The sequence below is a fragment of the Camelus ferus genome, chromosome 6, assembly GCF_009834535.1.
Source record: "Camelus ferus isolate YT-003-E chromosome 6, BCGSAC_Cfer_1.0, whole genome shotgun sequence".
Classification (NCBI taxonomy): domain Eukaryota; kingdom Metazoa; phylum Chordata; class Mammalia; order Artiodactyla; family Camelidae; genus Camelus; species Camelus ferus.
The window spans coordinates 5,482,222-5,498,766 of record NC_045701.1 but is presented as its reverse complement, the minus strand read 5'-3'; the positions used below and the strand labels follow the sequence as shown (position 1 = coordinate 5,498,766).

Below are 16,545 nucleotides of genomic sequence, written 5' to 3'. Positions count from 1 at the left end.
CCCGTGATGGGACTGTCTATGACAGGAGGAGACGGGAGCGTCTCTCCACGCCCGCACCGAGGCGAGGCCCTGGGAGCACACGGGAGGTGGTTCGCCTTGGGCAGGCTCCCCGCGCCTAAGCCTTTGTCTGGAAATCAAGGGATTCACAGCATCAGCAGTGAAGTCCCTTCTGCGCAAGCGTTCTGTCACCGCCAGTGGGTTTCATGCCATAACTCAAGGTGGATCCCTCATGAATGGGTTTCGAGTCCTCATTAAAGAGACTTCAGAGAGCCTTCCCCCTTCCGCCACGTGGAGGCGCTAGGAAGGTGGCATGTGAACCGCGAAGCAGGCTCTCAGCGGACACCGGCCCTTCCAGCATCTTGGTCTCAGACCTCCAGCCTCCTCCAGGACCACAAGGATGAAATGCCTGCCGTTTAAGCTTAAGTGTCTGTTCAGGCTGCGGTGTTCTGAGGAAGACACCCGTCCAGTGTCTGGGCCTCCAGCCAGATGGGGACGTCAGACGGGGACCCCCCGGCCCGGGTCCTGTGGGTGTGGGACCGGAGCTCTGCCCCATTGGTGACACCAGGGACAGAGGCAGAGCAGACGGGCTGGTTTGGGGGTGCGTGTCCTCGGCTCTCCGAGGCCCCATCCTGACAGCACAGTTTGCCGTTTGAGAAACTGGTCGCGGCTCAGGTGTGGTTTGAATACGAATCTGTTAGGCAAGGGAAACAGAGCTTCCTTTCCAAAAATGTTGCATCCTCTCCATCGAGGGAGGGCTCTAGGATTGGTGGGATACAAAGCATATGCAATTTGGAGACCCTTTAAAAAAAAGAACACAAAATTTGGCACAAAATACAATATTTTGGGAAGTAAGGAAAAAATCACAATAAATTACATTTTTTAAAAGCTGATAAATACTACAAACATACAAAATTTAGAAAAAAATAGTATAATTTTCTACTTAAGTGCCTGACACATCTCTATAGTGCCTTTGATTTTGACATCTTTTGACTGCTTAGTGTTTGACTGCCTCTTCACTGGGCAATAACTTGGTAATATTACTTTCTACGTATCCCAAAAAAGAAAACTCTGTCCTTCTGGTAGGTTCACAGCTCACTGTGAGTAATGCAGGTACATCTTTAGGATCGTTGTCAACGCTGAGATAGGCAGTCAGAGTGGAGGAAAGAGTAGTCTTCTCTGGGGGTAATTAAGTATCTTTTACAGATCGTACAAAACCCTCCGGCCGCGTGGTGACATTGCTTGGGCCGGATGAGGCCGTGGGGACAGGCCGCGGTCAGCAGGCCGCGCACCCTCCCGTGCAGAAATATCTCACGCTGTGGTTGGTGCAGGGCAGCTAAGAGCTCTCGTGCGCGTGCCCAATGTGCATCTCGTCTGCTGAAATGTGATGTGCTGTGCCCTTCATGTCATCATGTCAAGTGTCTCAGAACAAAAACGCTGTAAAAAGCCCACGTTCTGCAAGCGGAAAGTAATGGAATTGGCACCCTCTTTGTGTTTAGTACCTGGTGAATGTTTTGTTGTTTCTGGCTTAAAGTCCTTGCAAGTCTTGCAGAGTCAAGAGTGAGTCGGAAGCGACCTTTAAAATACACAGATCGTGGTTCTCCAAGTGGCTGAATTAACGTTGCAAAGAAAAGGGAGGATTTCAGATTTGTCAAGGGAGTCACTAAACCAGGAAGTCACCAATGCCTTTTTCATTCTAGTTCCTACTTTCTGACTTTAGAAGTGTGCTGCTTTAAAAAAGGAAGCTACAAAAATAGGCTTTCATTCCACAAAGTGTAAATGCATTCCACCAGGTAAATGCCAGGCATTGTGGTAGGACTGTGACAAACATGACAGACGTTGTTCCCTGCCCACACCGTGCTTCCAGCCTAGGCGGAGGATATTAAACTCAGAGAGACATGCTGCAGAGTGTGTGACATGTGACAGTGTTTCCCGCTCCATCCAGCACGGTCATCCCATCCAGCTAATGACACTGCTGACCATTGAGCAGGATCTTTATTTCCACTCACTCGTTTATTGTCCGTCAGTCCACTTGTTCTGAGTGTCCGAGCGCAGGGCCAGCCACCGTCTTCATGAGTGGAACCCCACTGCTCAGAACAGGGTCTCAGTGGCAGGAATCTTTCAAGGGAAACGGACCCTTGAGCCTCGCTTTGAGCAATAAGGAGAAGAGGATTGATGGAGAAGGGGAAAGGGGGTCCTGGGCAGGACGGACTGCTGGTGCAGAGTCTTCGGGGTCAGCACTGTGACCTGAGTGTGGCCTGGCCTGGGGCTGCGCAGGAGTGACAGTTAGTGGTGACGGGGAGGCGGTCAGACCCGCCAGGAAGTCCCTGCTGGTCCTAAGGGGTGGACCAGGGAGTGGATTGTCCACTTAGGGACACACTGAGAGGGGAAAAGGGACCAATGACAGGATGGGAGGGGTCAGCAGGGGTCAGCAGTTTGAGTCTACCCAGAATCAGGGATGTGCAGGTCAGAGCCATGTGGTCCTCTTCCAGGACAGCCCTGACCTGGGGACACCAGATGCCAGCCCTGACACCCTTGACCATTAGAACAACACCTTTCACCAGTGCCCTCCCCTCCGCTCCCCCATCCCATCAGGCAGACTGCTTGGCAGAGGGATCCCTCTCTTTGGAAATAGCTGTCAGTAATCTTTTCCAGTGCACGTGCAACTCTGTATAAGGGAGCCCTAAAAAAAACGGGTTTACAACGTGGCACACTTTTCAGAGACTTTGAGATAGCTTGTAACAGTGTACACTTGTGTTCCCTACGAGCAAGGAACAAAGGTTAATTAGGAGAAGGGAGAAAGACTGAAAGCAGTGCCTTCATTGGGATTCCACAGGACGGAGACAAAGTCCAGAGCGGTTGATGTAAGCTGTGGTCCTCAACCTGCTGTGCGTGTGCAGACCACCTGCAGGCTGGAGAAAACAGCCTCCGTACTGTTCCACAGATTCATATGGCACAGGTTTCAGCCGCCTCCCCTGAGTTTTTAACTCACTGGGGCTGGGTTTTTGTTTTTGTTGTTCCTCTCATCTTCTGTGCATCATTAGGGCTGGTGTGTCTCCTGGGCCTGCGGAGCTCTCGGCCTCACGCTGGCAGACGTACGACTGTGCGTGCCTCTGCTGCAGCCCTCCGTCCCCGCTCCCCAGCATCTCTCTAGAGAAGCCGCTGTCGGGGACCCAGCGGCAGTGTCTGCCCGCCCGATACAGCATCAGCCCTGGAAGGGAGCCCCTCCCCGTCTCTCCGTACAGCCCCTCCCGGTCGTAGCCACACAGACGCCCGCCTTCCCCTCCACCAGCCGTGCTCCTCTCTGCTGTGAACGGAAAGAAGACGCGCCAGACAATGAGAATGCCTGATGGGCTGGGACGTGCCCAGCCATTCCATTCCGTCTGCAGCAGACACAGTGCAGTGCCCCCAGACTTTGGCTGGTGAGGGTCACCTGAAGGGTGCCACCACCTCCCGGGTCCTCACTTCCCCATCAGTGTCTGGACATCTCTGATCCAGGAGAGCACAGGAGGGTGGAGGAGGGGCTCAGGCCTCCAGGCCCTGCCTGGCAGAACGAACACCCTCCCTGCCTCGGCTTTGCCGAGCGCCTCGTGTCAGTGAGGGCAGGACCTGCTCATCGCAGAGCCCGAGACGTCCACCTCGGAGGGGAGGTGGCACTCCTGCCCGCTCACCAGCGGCCTCGAGACAGTCTGAAGGCCGGTGAGGACGCTTCACAGCTCAGGGCACTGAAGCCCCACACTCTGTAGCAGCAAAACACAAATCTGTGGTGAGCCCGCTTCTTGCGAGAGACTCGCCGGGAAAAAATACTCTAGTGCTTCTGGGAACGTGCTGAAGACGGCTGGCCCGGAGGGCGGAGGCCGGCAGCCCCCAGAGAAGCTGGAAGGCTAGCCTTTGCTCGTGCCTCGCTGGGCATCCATGTGACAAACCTAGTGAGTGTCCCAGGGACGAGGGGGGCTTCTGAGGAACAGGAGGGGCCCAATAGGAGGAGCGACTTCAGCTTCCAAACCAGCATTTTCCGTAGGTTAGACTAAAAATAGCCCAGCCCAGGATCTGCCTGCAGCCAGCAGGCGTCTCACGGTTGCTGGCCGTTAGTGTCACCGAGCCTCTGGTCTTTGTCACCCACAGATGCCAGGCCTGTGGGTTTCCCTTCTCTGCCCTTGTTTCCTGCCAGCTGCCTCGGGGGCTGTTCAGGCTGCGTGACCGCCGCCTGTCCCTGCGCCTGCCAGTCCTTCAAGTGTGCTCACCAGGGAGCTGTCGCCGCTGGCCTCGTGGGAGCTGGCCCAGGCTGCCTGGCTGGGGCTCTGGGAGAGAGGCTCCTCTGGGACCTGCTCCCTGCAGGACTCATGGAAGCACGTGCTTTTGCAGAACTCCCCGTCCAAAAGCAAGACCTTCCCTTTCTGCCTTACACAAGCTCTCTTTTAAGGCTGTTTTAATTATGAAATATTAAACGCACAAAAGAGTGCATTACCCTCTATGTGTTACCAAAGGCAAGTTCACGTGCCCACTGCACCACGAGGCCAAACAAACTGAAACACGAGTTTGGAGCAGAGAAAGGTTTACTGCAGGGCTGAGCAAAGAGGACGGGGTGGCACATGCCCAAGAAAACCCCAAACTCCTGGAAGGGTGGCAGCAAAGCATATTTAAAGGCCGGGTAAGGGTGGGGGGTGTGCAGGGCACCTGATCAGCTCGTGCACAATCTCTGACTGGTTGATGTTAAGGGAACAGGGGGTCAACACTGTCAACCCCCAGGCGCCAGACGGTCTGGATCATCAGGTGGTTCATTTCATCCCTTTGTTGGTGGTTTTAAGCATCTGACAAACTCAGGAAATATGCATGAGATACTATTATCTGGATGCTTCAGAGAGGAGCTCCAGCAGAGGACATGGGGAGGGGGTCTGACGCTGGAAGCCCCGCGGGGCCTGCCCCGCACGTATGCGCCGCTTACTGGATGGCTCTGAAGCAAATGCCGCTGGAGTCAAGAACTAAACCACGGACAGTGTCACCGGGGGCCCCGCCCTCACACCCCAGCCCCTAGAGGACACCGCTTCCTGCACCCTTGTGTCCAGCCTGTTCTTGCTTTTTTCTTCTTTTCTCTCTCTCTTTTTTTTTTTTTTTTTTTTGCCACCTAAGACTGACCTATGTGTACATCTCGCAACAAAACCGTTTGCTTTTGCCTGTCTGGGAACTGCATGTGTGTGGAATCACGGTGTCCGTTTTGCGATCGTGAGAGTCACCTGTCCTCTGTACCCCTGCTGCTTGTGTGTTTTATCCTGTGACACTGCGTGGTATGAATCCCCCCCTGCAGACTCGCTCACCGTGCAGTCAGTGAACACTCAGGCTGTTGACAGTTTTTGATAATCACAGATAAAGCTGCTATCAGCATCCTTGCACTCAATCCAGGTGCAGGACGCACACAGGTGGCGTATCTTCGAGTAGGTTGCTGACTCACAGGGGACAGACAGGTTCAGCTTTAGCAGAGAACTCAGAATTGTTTCCCAGATTGGTTGAACCGACTCACGCTCCTGCTGGCCGCATAGGGGAGTGCCTGGTGCCCCCCTGCTCAGCAGTGTTCAGTATCTGGCATCAGTCTTTTATTAAATTTCTTCCAGTCTGAAAGGTATGTAGCAGTATTTCCATTGCAGTGTTCATTTGTGTTTCCCGATTTCTGGTGAGGTGACGGCACCACCTCGCTGGGCGTTCTGCAGTCCTCCGTCTGAGTTTTAACAACAAAAGGTCAATCAAGGCATAAAGCAAGATGGAGAGGTAGCGACTGGTCGTGAATCCAGAAAACCAGAGCTCAGATCCAGTTCATTGTTTCCAGGACCCCGAAGTCCAAGACTTAGAGGACTCGAAGTCAAGGAGGGTGATATTTTGCAATGGCTTGTGGACATTGTTATTCCAAGGCCACCTGCTTATATGCTTATAAATGCTTCCTGTTAAGAATGTATATAATTCTTTATACTTCCAAACTATCTTATTTGTTTGCCACCAACGCTTAAGAAACAAGCAAAGCAGGCATGAATAGTCCCACGTTATGAAATAGCTTCCCTGCTAGATTGACTCACTTCTCCCCCGTATGAAAATCTGTTTTACCTTTTATGTGTGGCTGTTTTTCAGTTTGACAGCAGCCGCCTGGCCTTCCTGCGCCGTGTGACCGTGAAAGAGAGCTTACACTTTGAGGTGCGGGTGATCTGGTTGAGTTGAGAGAAAAGGCTGTTTTCACAGTGCAGGGTCTGGGCGTGCCCCGTCACCCACACCAGCTGCCCTGAGCACTGGGGCATGGCGGGAACCCGTTCCTCGTGCACAGCCAAGCACGACTTAACAGAAATGTATTTTTGAAACAAAGTTCCAACCCCACGTGACACAGCTTAGCTCTCAAGTCCTGGGTTAGCTTTTGGCTATCAGTCTACTAAGTCAAGGAAAGTGTGACCACATCAGCTTCCAAAGCCTGTCTCATAGGTGTGGCCTCGTGCAACCAAGAGGAGGCATTGGAAATGTACGCCAAACGTGGAAATCCCACCAGCTTGGCACATTTGAACTCTTCCCAAAATATAGTACATTGGCCACACTGCTTAACATCTGGGGGAACTCAGGGTCCTCATTGTAGAAAATGCCATGGCTAGAGAGGCTTTCTGGGACCTTCTGGGACCTTCTGAGACCTCTGTGACTCACCGTCTCTCAGATTTCATGATCCGAAGGGCTTGAGTGGCTGAGGGGGAGGATGGCCTGAGGATGGTGATGACTAAGGAGTTCTTCTGAGGGAGGGGGTTCACCTCCATCCCCAGCCTGTACGCCTCGGCCTGAACTGCACCCTCCCCACATCCCACAGGCCTTCCCTGGAGGTCTCTGTCCTCCCTGGAGGCAGCAGCCTCCCTTGGGCAGCACAGTGGGTGTCTCTCTGCTTGGGACTCACAGGTCTCATTCCCTGAGTAAGGGAAGGGTGGCACCAAGGCGCACCTGCTGGGACAAGGAGGCTGAGCGGGGGTGGCCGGCACCACCAGCACAGCCCTGGTTCTGCTCTCTGGTCCCCACCCTGCCGTGGGTGACATTTTCTTCTCTTGGTGACTTCATCTGCCCTGTATCACATGAAACAACGGTTTAAATTCTGGTCCTGCCCTCTCCTGCCTGCAAAAGGAAGAGGGCCCTGGGAAGTGGGAGCTTTCACCCTCCTCCATCTGGGGTCCAGAAGGTTCCAGAAGGTTCCTACTTTACAAGCCCACCAAACACCGCCCATGCCGCAGCCTCGACTGGGTGGTGGAGCTTCATCGTCTGGAATCCGACCCAGATGCAGACCTCGCTGAAGAGAGGCAGGCTCCACAGAGGCCTGTGGCTCCAGGATGCTGGGGTCCCTGCACTGGGATCTGGAGCGGTGTTACTGCTCCAGGTGAACAGAGGACTCACCCACAGAGCCGGGCTCTCCTGACGCCCACCCGGGCCTCCCAGGCCCCCTGGGCAACCGTAGCACTGCCTTGTCTGGAGTCACGGTGTCACTGAGCTGTGGGCTGGGCCTCCCTTGACCCCGAGGGCAGGGTGCTTCTCCCTGCCGGGCGGTGGGAGCGATGCTGATGCGCGGTCCCTGTCTTGCAGGATCAGGGCCAGGGACAACGGCTCTTACGCCCTGTGCCTGCTGCACGAGGGGAAGGTGCTGCACTACCGCATCGATAAGGACAAGACCGGGAAGCTCTCCATCCCCGGCGGGAAGAATTTCGACACGCTCTGGCAGGTAGGCGTCCTCCTCGGAAGCGAGGGGCCCCGGCCCCTGGACCTTGTTAGAAACGTTCACCTGGGCCCCCGAGGACACCTGGCCCAATCAGGGTCTGCTTTTCGACCTCCAGGTCCCTTAGGTGACGGAGGCTCACAGAGCTTGTCTGGGGCCCCTCGGGTCTCGGCTCCACGAGGTGGAACCCGCTCGGGTCTGCGCTCTGTTTAACAGGACACCCCGCCCTGGGGGCTAGAGGCATTCCTTTCTGAGATGTTCTCCTGGAACCAAATACACCCACAAAACAGGTGTGGATGGCTGGGAAGGGAGGCCCAGGGGCAGTTGATCGGACTGCTCTTTGAGTTGTGAGAGGCCCAGTGGAATATATAAGGTCACATTCTCACTGCAGAACGAATCTTGTTGCAAAATTAAGGGAATGTAGAAAGCACCCAGCATTTCCTGTGCTTCAGGCTGCCCTGGTCTTTTTCAGCCCTGGTCTGAAACGGGGTTATTCTTAACCCACCTTGTAATAAACCCAGAAACAGCTCATCACTGGGGAGCTCCTTAGGCACTAATGGGCCCTGATCCGAGGTCCGTCCCTCCTTCCATCGGGCCAGCGTGGGCACGAACACCTTGGCTTCATTCGAAATCACAGCTCCACGAGGGAACAGCAGTCACCGTACTGAATGCATCGCTTTTAGCAAAGCAGCCTAGATGGAGCCAACCAAGGGACCCTGCCACCCCAAGAGCAAAAGCTGCAGTGAGCTTTTGTAGGTGAGGGACGTCAGCAGGGGGTGTGTTCAGATGTCCACACCCAGGCCCCACGAGGAACCTCGTGTGTGGAAAGGACCCAACTCAAAACCTGATGTTTTTAAAAATTAAAATCAAGGATCCGCATTACCTTTAAAGCACGTAGCGCAGCCACCGCATGGTGTATCTTGGTTCCTAATGCTGCAGTTGTAAAGAAACACTTCTTTTTGGAGTGCTGGGTATTGGAACGTTGATTCATATTAGCCATCACACCGACACTGTCTTTTGGTTTGTGGCTCATTCGTATATAGCTTATGAGGGACCACAGACTTAGCTTTATTTCAATGGTGTCACTTTGTAAGAGTATTTAGCCTTCTGGGTGCTAGTGTCCAGTGGGAGTCAGAGCAGTGAGCAGGGAATGTCACCTTCTGGGATTAACTTCCCAGCGGAGCCTCTCACCTCCCACAAGAATTGCTGACGGTGTGCATTTAAAGGCACCGGCTGGAGTCCATCTGCCAGCCCGATGCTTGAAGGCCTGGGGCGCCGTCGCTGGCATGCGGCCACTTGGCTTCTGTTGACCGCCTTCCCTGCGTGAGTCCACTCACGGCCTCCAAGCCCGCACGCTCACCACAGTGTGTAAAACGTCTCTAATTGCCAGAAAGTCCCTTCCTAAGACTTTTTCCTGTATTTTCTGATCCATCCAGCGAATCGTAGTATTCAGCCTTAATTAAATCTTCCCCATTGTATATATATTGAAGAAAGAGCATCAGAAAATGCCGCAGTGCCTCCCACTTTTACAAACGGGGTTTCACTGGTTTTCCTTGACAGCGGCGTCAGATACCTCTGTGTCCTGCCTCCACCCGGGAGTCTGGTGCCATTTTTCTGACGGTCGGTAATTGCCACACCACCCTGGTCTTCCCTTCTTTAGAGCAAGCGTCCACACACCAGTGGACCAAATCTGGCCCTTTTTGTTTTTGTTTTTGTGTTGTCCTCGAAGAAAATGGGTTTTATACTTAATTTTTTCAATTCTTTTTTTTTTTTGAAGCGTAGCCGATTTACAATGTGAGTTTCATGTGTACAGCAAAGCGATTCACTCGTCCATATACATACATCCATGTATTTTTGGATTCTTCAGCATTACAGCTCATTAGAAGAAACTGAATATAGTGCCCTGTGCTACACAGTGGGTCGTTGTTGTTTATCTATTTTACGTACAATAATGTGTATCTAATCTGTATCTAAACTCCTAGTCTGTCCCTCCCCCCAGCCCTTTCTCCCCTGGTAACCACAGTTTGGTTTTTGTGTCCATGAGTCTACTTCTGGTTTGTAAATGCAATTTGTATCTTTTCTTAAAAAATAAATACAGGACTACGTGACAGAGATGGTCTGTGGACTGAAAAAGCCCAAAATATCACTGTCTGGCCCTTTACAGAAAATGTTTGCAGGTCCCTGCCCACGAGGGGAACCCGCTCTCACAGGTATGCCCGCCTCCCAGCCACCCTTGGAGAGTAGGTGGTAGGAAACACTGGCGTGTGAAGAGATACTTAAATGGCGCTGGAGAGATGGACAGGCTGTTGGAGCTGTTTCAGGGACCTCCGCACTATTAGCCTGAGAACACACTATCGCATTTAACAGAGCAGAGGGGGAGCTTTCGTGTCCACTTCAGTAGCGTGTTGGAGCTGGCCAGGTGGAAGCATTTGCTAAGAGGGTGGATCTCATGTTGTGTTCTTGACCACAATGAACTAACATTTTATAAAAAGGATGCCACCTGGAAGGATAACATGTATCACATTCAGCAAACATTCACCCGAATAGGTAAGTTTTGGGAGGAAAGAGGAGTCAGGAGCAAGGAGTCCTTAACTGGAAAAGGTAGCGATAAACAGATAAGGACGAGAATTCAGATCTGAAGATTTTAGCTTGTCTGAAGACGAAGTATCAGTACGAGAAAAGAAAATGTGAACGCTGAGACTGTGTTCCTAGCGCATAATTTTGATTAGATATGAATAAATCTTCTTGCTATTAATTTATATTTTGACGTAGAAGTCAGACACTGTGGCCCAGTTTTCTGGGAGCCGTTAGTCTGTGTTTTGTCAACATCAGGCCATTCTCCAAGGTCACCATTCCCCAGGTCCCAGCTCCTGTGTCCCCTGTGCTGGGATGTCTTCTCTCTGAAACTTTTCGGCTGAATTGTCGGGTCCCTCCAAAGCCTTTGCCCACAGCACTCTTTCAGCATTAATCACTCTCCGTTGTGACTCATTTGTCTGTCTCTCCACTGGGAAAGATGCATCTCATTCACCGTAGTTTATTTTTTGTCCTATCTCCGGGCCTAAGCACACAGCAGAAGTGTTTGTTGAATGACTGAATAAATGAGTGAGTGTTAGCTTGCTGAATTCATTGTCATAATATCACACGGATATAGGAGAATATAAACAAAGAAATGCAATGCAACTTACCAAAAAAAAAAAAAAAAAAAAAAAAAAAGAAAGAAAACAAAGAAAGAAAGAGAAAGAGGGTGAGTTGAGACCAGTAGGGTCTGCGTGGGAAGGTGGCATGTGGCCTTCTGTCCAGAAGTCTGAGGGCGGCAGGGGAGAGGCACAGGGAGGGATCAGGAAGACCACCTAGGAAGTACCATTTTTTTAATTGAAGTCTGGTTGATTTTATAATATTGTGTTAATCTCCAGTGTACAGCATGGTGATTCAGTTATACACACACACATACATATATTCGTTTTCATATTCTTTTTCATCATCGGTTGCTACAAGATATTAAATACAGTTCCCTGTGCTGTACAGTAAGACCTTGTACCTTTGTTGTTCAGGGCTGTCCTCGAGCCATTTTTAAAGTCTGAAAGAGGAGTCCAGGTCAGGGTTGCTCCATTTCCTGCCTTGGTCATTAATTGTATTTCCTTACTGTTTTCTTTTCCAGCTAGTGGAGCATTATTCTTATAAGTCCGATGGTTTGTTGAGAGTTCTTACAGTTCCACGTCAGAAAATTGGGCAAACGGGTGAGTAGCCGAGACACGGGAGTCTCACTCTCTCAGATGCTGCTGACAACCGGCCTCGTTTTCAGTCTGGTCTGTTGCAAATCCAGGTGGGACAAGGCGGTTGTGTCCTGCTGGATTAAAATGATGCTGGATTGCTCCAATCTTATATATATATGTGTCATTCATCAAAAACAGCCAATAACTTTAAAAAAACTAATTCATTTTCACTGCTTATGTGAGAAAGGTGAGTGAAAGAGGATAAAAAGGAATGTGTGCAGAGAATGTCCCTACTTCTCCAGCGGTCACAGCGCACAGTCGCAGTGCTGGATCTGCAGTGGAGGTGGGGTGGACATAGGGGGTTCTCACTGATGCAGCGCTAATTGTCCGCGTTCTTTCTGACCAGGCAACGTAAATTTCCGTCCACAGCTGCCAGGCTCCCATCCTGCTGTAAGTGTCATTCAGCGGCGCCGTCAAAGGTGGGGCAGTTGTAAACTAGCACAGTGGAAAGCGCGTTTTAGATAGCGGGGAAGCAGTGATGGTTTTTATCACCCTCGATAAACTGGGATTGCTGATGAGTGTCGGCTAGAAGGTTAAGTTCCCTCCGCTTTCTAAAAGTGTACACAGTGACCATGCGCCCCAGTGTTAAGTCAGACGTACGCCTCCTGGCAGATTTGGGAAATGGCCACATGCTCTTCAGGGTCAGCCCTGACCCAGCCATGTGGAGCCGCGTGCACAAGCCACATGGCCACGTGCGCGATGGAGCAGTGAGCCTGGTATACAAGATGTAAGGTTATCGCATGGCGGTAGAGGGTGCGCTTGGTATGTCTGAGGTCCTGGGGTCGATCCCCAGTACCTCCATGAAAACAAACATAGACAAACCTAATTACCTCCTCCCCCCAAAAATGAAAATAAATCAATTAAAAGTACAAATAATAATAATAAAATAGGGGACCAAAAAAAAATTTTTTTAGAAAGATGTCTCCCTGAGGTTGACTGCCCAACTCTTTTGGTTAAATCACCCAACACACTGTTGTCAGAGAGCTCACCCTTTCCAGGAGAGCTGCTTCGGCAATAACTCAGTGGAGGAGGGCACAGGATGGGGGGGCGCTCGGGGCCATGACATGAGGGACAGCCCTAGAGAAGGATGGAGCTGGGGGCTTGGCCAGAACCCCCCTCCCCTCCTAGTCAGTGGGCGGGGAGACTATGGCCTGACCACACTTCTCCCCGTGGGTTTGCCTCCTACGTGCCTGATGCCCCGAAATTGAGAGGATCCTGGCTCTCTCCTCCCTCCAGACTGTTATGAGCTGACACACAGATTTATATTTAAAGCAGGAATGGCATCCTGCCTACCCTGTCCATGGTGGGGACTGCTGACTGCTCAGAAGCTTTGTCTGCACTGAAACAGGAAGGCCCTCCCAGGGACGGCACCTGTCCCCAGACTGGGGGAACCAGAATTTGCTAAAATACCCATGATCTTTGGGGTCAGCCTCTAAAATATAGCACCTTTATGGAGTCATCGTTTTATTTCACCTTTTACGTGGCCCATGGGCCCGGCCAGCCGACTTGAAGGCTGTACCCTCCACGAGACAGATCCGTTTTCCTCTGAGCAGCATGAGGGCTTCGGGCTGAGAACTCTTAAAAGAACAGGAAGCCCTCTGCTCAGTCATTCATCACCTAACGGCTTCAGGAAGTTAGACATTTTGGAAAAATTTTTCACTGACCAGTGAGATACATCCAGGAAAAAAAAATGCATGTTCCTTAAGGGTCCAACTCGGTGAATTTCCACAAATGTCACAGAAGCAGCACAAGGAAGAAGTAACAAAATTGGGCACTCAGGTTTACTTTTAGTTTCCCTAGGACAATTTGTCTTGAGTTTGGGACTTAATAATTCTATATGAAACGTGGGCTAATTAATGCAAAAGCTCGTGTTTTATAGCCTCCCATGGAAAATATTGCCAAAATGTGTTTCCAGCTCCTGCTGCTCAAGTGGCAGGTTTTCCTGGAGTCTCCCCATGATCAGGTGTCGCCCACCGTGCGTCTCATCAGCAGAGTCTGGCAGGGTGATCACAGAGCAGGTTAAAACAGCTTGTCGTGTAACGAACGCAGCCTGTGTTTTCTGAAACATTTACTGTTCCTCTTTGCCGTTGTGGTTTCTAGACTTGGTCAGCGGGCGGAATAATCTCAAGAATCAAATCGTACTCCTTCCCAAAGCCTGGCCACAGAAAGGTGCTAACACGTCCCCGCCCGCTGTCCCCGAGTGGTAGGACCGACACGCGCTCGGCCCCGCGCTCTGCTCTCTGGCTGCCCCTCCGTGTGCCCTGCTGCTGATGCTCCCGCTGCCGCGGTCTCCTGTCCCCGCCGCGTGTAGCCCTGCCGGGCGGCCCACACCCCAGCCCTCACTGTGCTTTCCATGTGGGTCCGAGTCACTTCGCTGCCATGTCCATCACGGTGAGCGCAGCTGTCTGCTAACATGTGCGCTGGAAAGTCACTTCGCTCAGGGTGATGGGTGGGAGGGAGTTCTCACCTGGGAAAGTCTTTTCAGAGGGAGCTGAGTCACTTTTGAGTCGCCGGAAGCATGTGCTGCGGCGTGAGGGTCATTGACTAGATAACTTACATGTTGGTGGAAGGAACGCCGAGGTTGTGTGGGTCCCACCCAGTGACAACACAGGACCCATCCCTTTTATAAATGCCATATGCCGTGGTAACTTCATGGTGGCTGTAGAGTTCCCACACAGAACTTTCAGCATAACGTGTAGGAAGACGAGATGGAATTTGAGAATGAGAAACACCGTTTTTATTTATGGGACAGTAAGGTGGACATTTGGCTGTACGACAGGATTATGAGGGAAATAAAAAGATGTTGTTTTTTAAAGACTTTTACTTATAATGAATCACCTCCCTCAAAAAGAAAAAATATATATATAGCATGCATGGATTGCTTTTTGTTTTTCACTATGGTATAGAATTAATTACTTTATTAATCATTCTTCCCGTGTTCATATCAGTTAGTAGTTTTCCAAACATTTCAGCATATAACTGAGCATCAGCTCATGAAGCAGATTGCCTAAAGTACTTGTTAGAAACAACAGAAATAAAAGACGTGTAAGTCCTAAGATTTAATTTCCAGGTGGGCAGTCTTAGTTTCAGTGTTCCCAGCCTTGCTGATCATAGAACAGAGAAGTGAGTTGAACGTGGTGTTTGATGGGAAGTTCTGTGATGAACCCGGATGGAGTGACTGTCTATTTTGATGGCTGCCAGGCAGCATGGATCACCTATGACAGGGCATCGCTTTTGGGAGGTGACAGTAGGGCTGCCCACGCACGGGTGGCATGTTAGGGGCTGGGGGCCAGGTTGTCAAGGCAAAGCATGCTCTATGTCCATGTCCCTTCTGCCCCATGACCTGGTGCTTGTTTCAAGAGGCTTTGGCCTTGAGCAAGTAACACTGCCCACGATCCAAGGTGAAACTCTCCACAGCTGCCGCCTCTGGCCCACATGGCCCTCGACCCCGGTGAGCATTTGCCCCTTCTCCTTGGAGAGGGCTCACTCCGTGGCCAGGGTGCCATCTCACGGGACCATAGTCCAGGGAGACGTAGGCCAATTGGTGCCCCATCAGCCAAGGGGATTCAAAATGTGTTCTGGTTCAGGGTGCTTTCCAGTCGTGAGTCATCCTTTCAAGAGTCCTTAGTCACCTGCTGCACTGACACAGCTCCATGGAACACCCCAGGGCAGGACCCCGGGCAGGCACAGTGCCCCTTCAGCAGACCCGGACCACCTCCATCGCCTGGCTCCCTTGGCCAGGAGCCCTGGCAGGTGCGGGACACACCCCTGGACCCCACAGTTTGTTTGTCCAGCATTCCCTTTAGGACGTGTGCCACCGCACAGCCCTCCGCCCACGTGCAGTCCCAGAGATGAGCGGTTTCCCTGCAGGGTAGATGCCGCATTCCACAGGTATCGCAAGTCTGTGGTTTCCAAGGGCGTCGTTCAGGGTTCAGCCAGGGGGGCACGACCATTTGGAGATTTATGTATAAAACGTGCATGCACACACACACAAGTACATAGATAACACACACACCTACATATTTATACACACACATCTACATACATGTACACACACGTAAGTACATAGATGACACACACCTACATACATGTACACGCACATGTAAGTACATAGATGACACACACACCTACATATTTGTACATACATACATCTACCTACATGTACACATACACACACACACACACATACAGATATATTACCAGGACTTGCCTTACACAACTGTAGGGGCAAGTTCACTGTCCACAGGGCAGATCATCAGGAAGGGAGGACACCAGGGTATTTTATTTTTAATTATCTCAGGCAAGGCTGAAGCTGTCATTCACAGCCTCTCCCCCAAACCCCCCACCTTTCTCCCTCTTAAGAAAGCTGCAACTCTCTTCTGAGGACTCTCAACTGATTAAGGCAGGCCCACCCAGGGAAATCTCCCTAAATTAAATCAACTAATTAGGAATTTTAAGTACTTGCAAAATCTCTCCGCAGCAGTGCCAGGATCACTTGTATCACGAACACAGGAATATAGTTCAGGCGAGCCAGGCCGACACAGCAGAAAGCCATCACCCCAGGAAACAGTAACCCAGCACTGTTTTAGGGGACAAAGCCCACTCCCACCCATGTCCTTTTTCCAGGCAGGCTGAAGCCAGCTCAGGCCACCCATGGTGACTCTAGGAAGTAGCCAGAAAATACATTTTAGTAGATCTTTAAGTGAAAGAAGAATGTGTCTGAAGAAGTGTAAGACTAGCTAAAAATAAAACATGTGCATGAATAATAACCACAATATCATCAAAAGGAACGTAGTAAACTTGGAATAGGTATTAGTAATGATGATACAGATGGAAGGTTAATCTCTTTAATATATAAAGAGACTTTATAAATCAATAAGCAAAGTTTCAGCCACCTAACAGGTTAATGGGCAGAGGATAGTTTATAGTAAAGCAAACATAAATAGCCCTTAAACGTAGGAAAAGCTGTTCTGTTTCATTGTAAGAGAAATGCAAGTTAAAACTATGGTGCTCTCTTACGTCCATCTGTGAAATGGACCCAGATAAACAAGCTCGGTG

At 51.0% G+C, this 16,545-nt stretch overlaps 1 protein-coding gene across 1 annotated transcript in view; it reads left to right on the top strand.

The window, feature by feature from the left end:
- LOC102521769 (tyrosine-protein kinase SYK-like) overlaps nt 1–16,545 on the top strand; it is a 44,409-nt gene that overhangs the window by 6,544 nt on the left and 21,320 nt on the right. Inside the window, 4 exon segments of the mRNA XM_032481006.1 lie at nt 7,585–7,720; nt 11,373–11,451; nt 11,834–11,877; nt 13,588–13,656. Of these exon segments, the coding sequence (XP_032336897.1) occupies nt 7,585–7,720; nt 11,373–11,451; nt 11,834–11,877; nt 13,588–13,656 (328 nt within the window).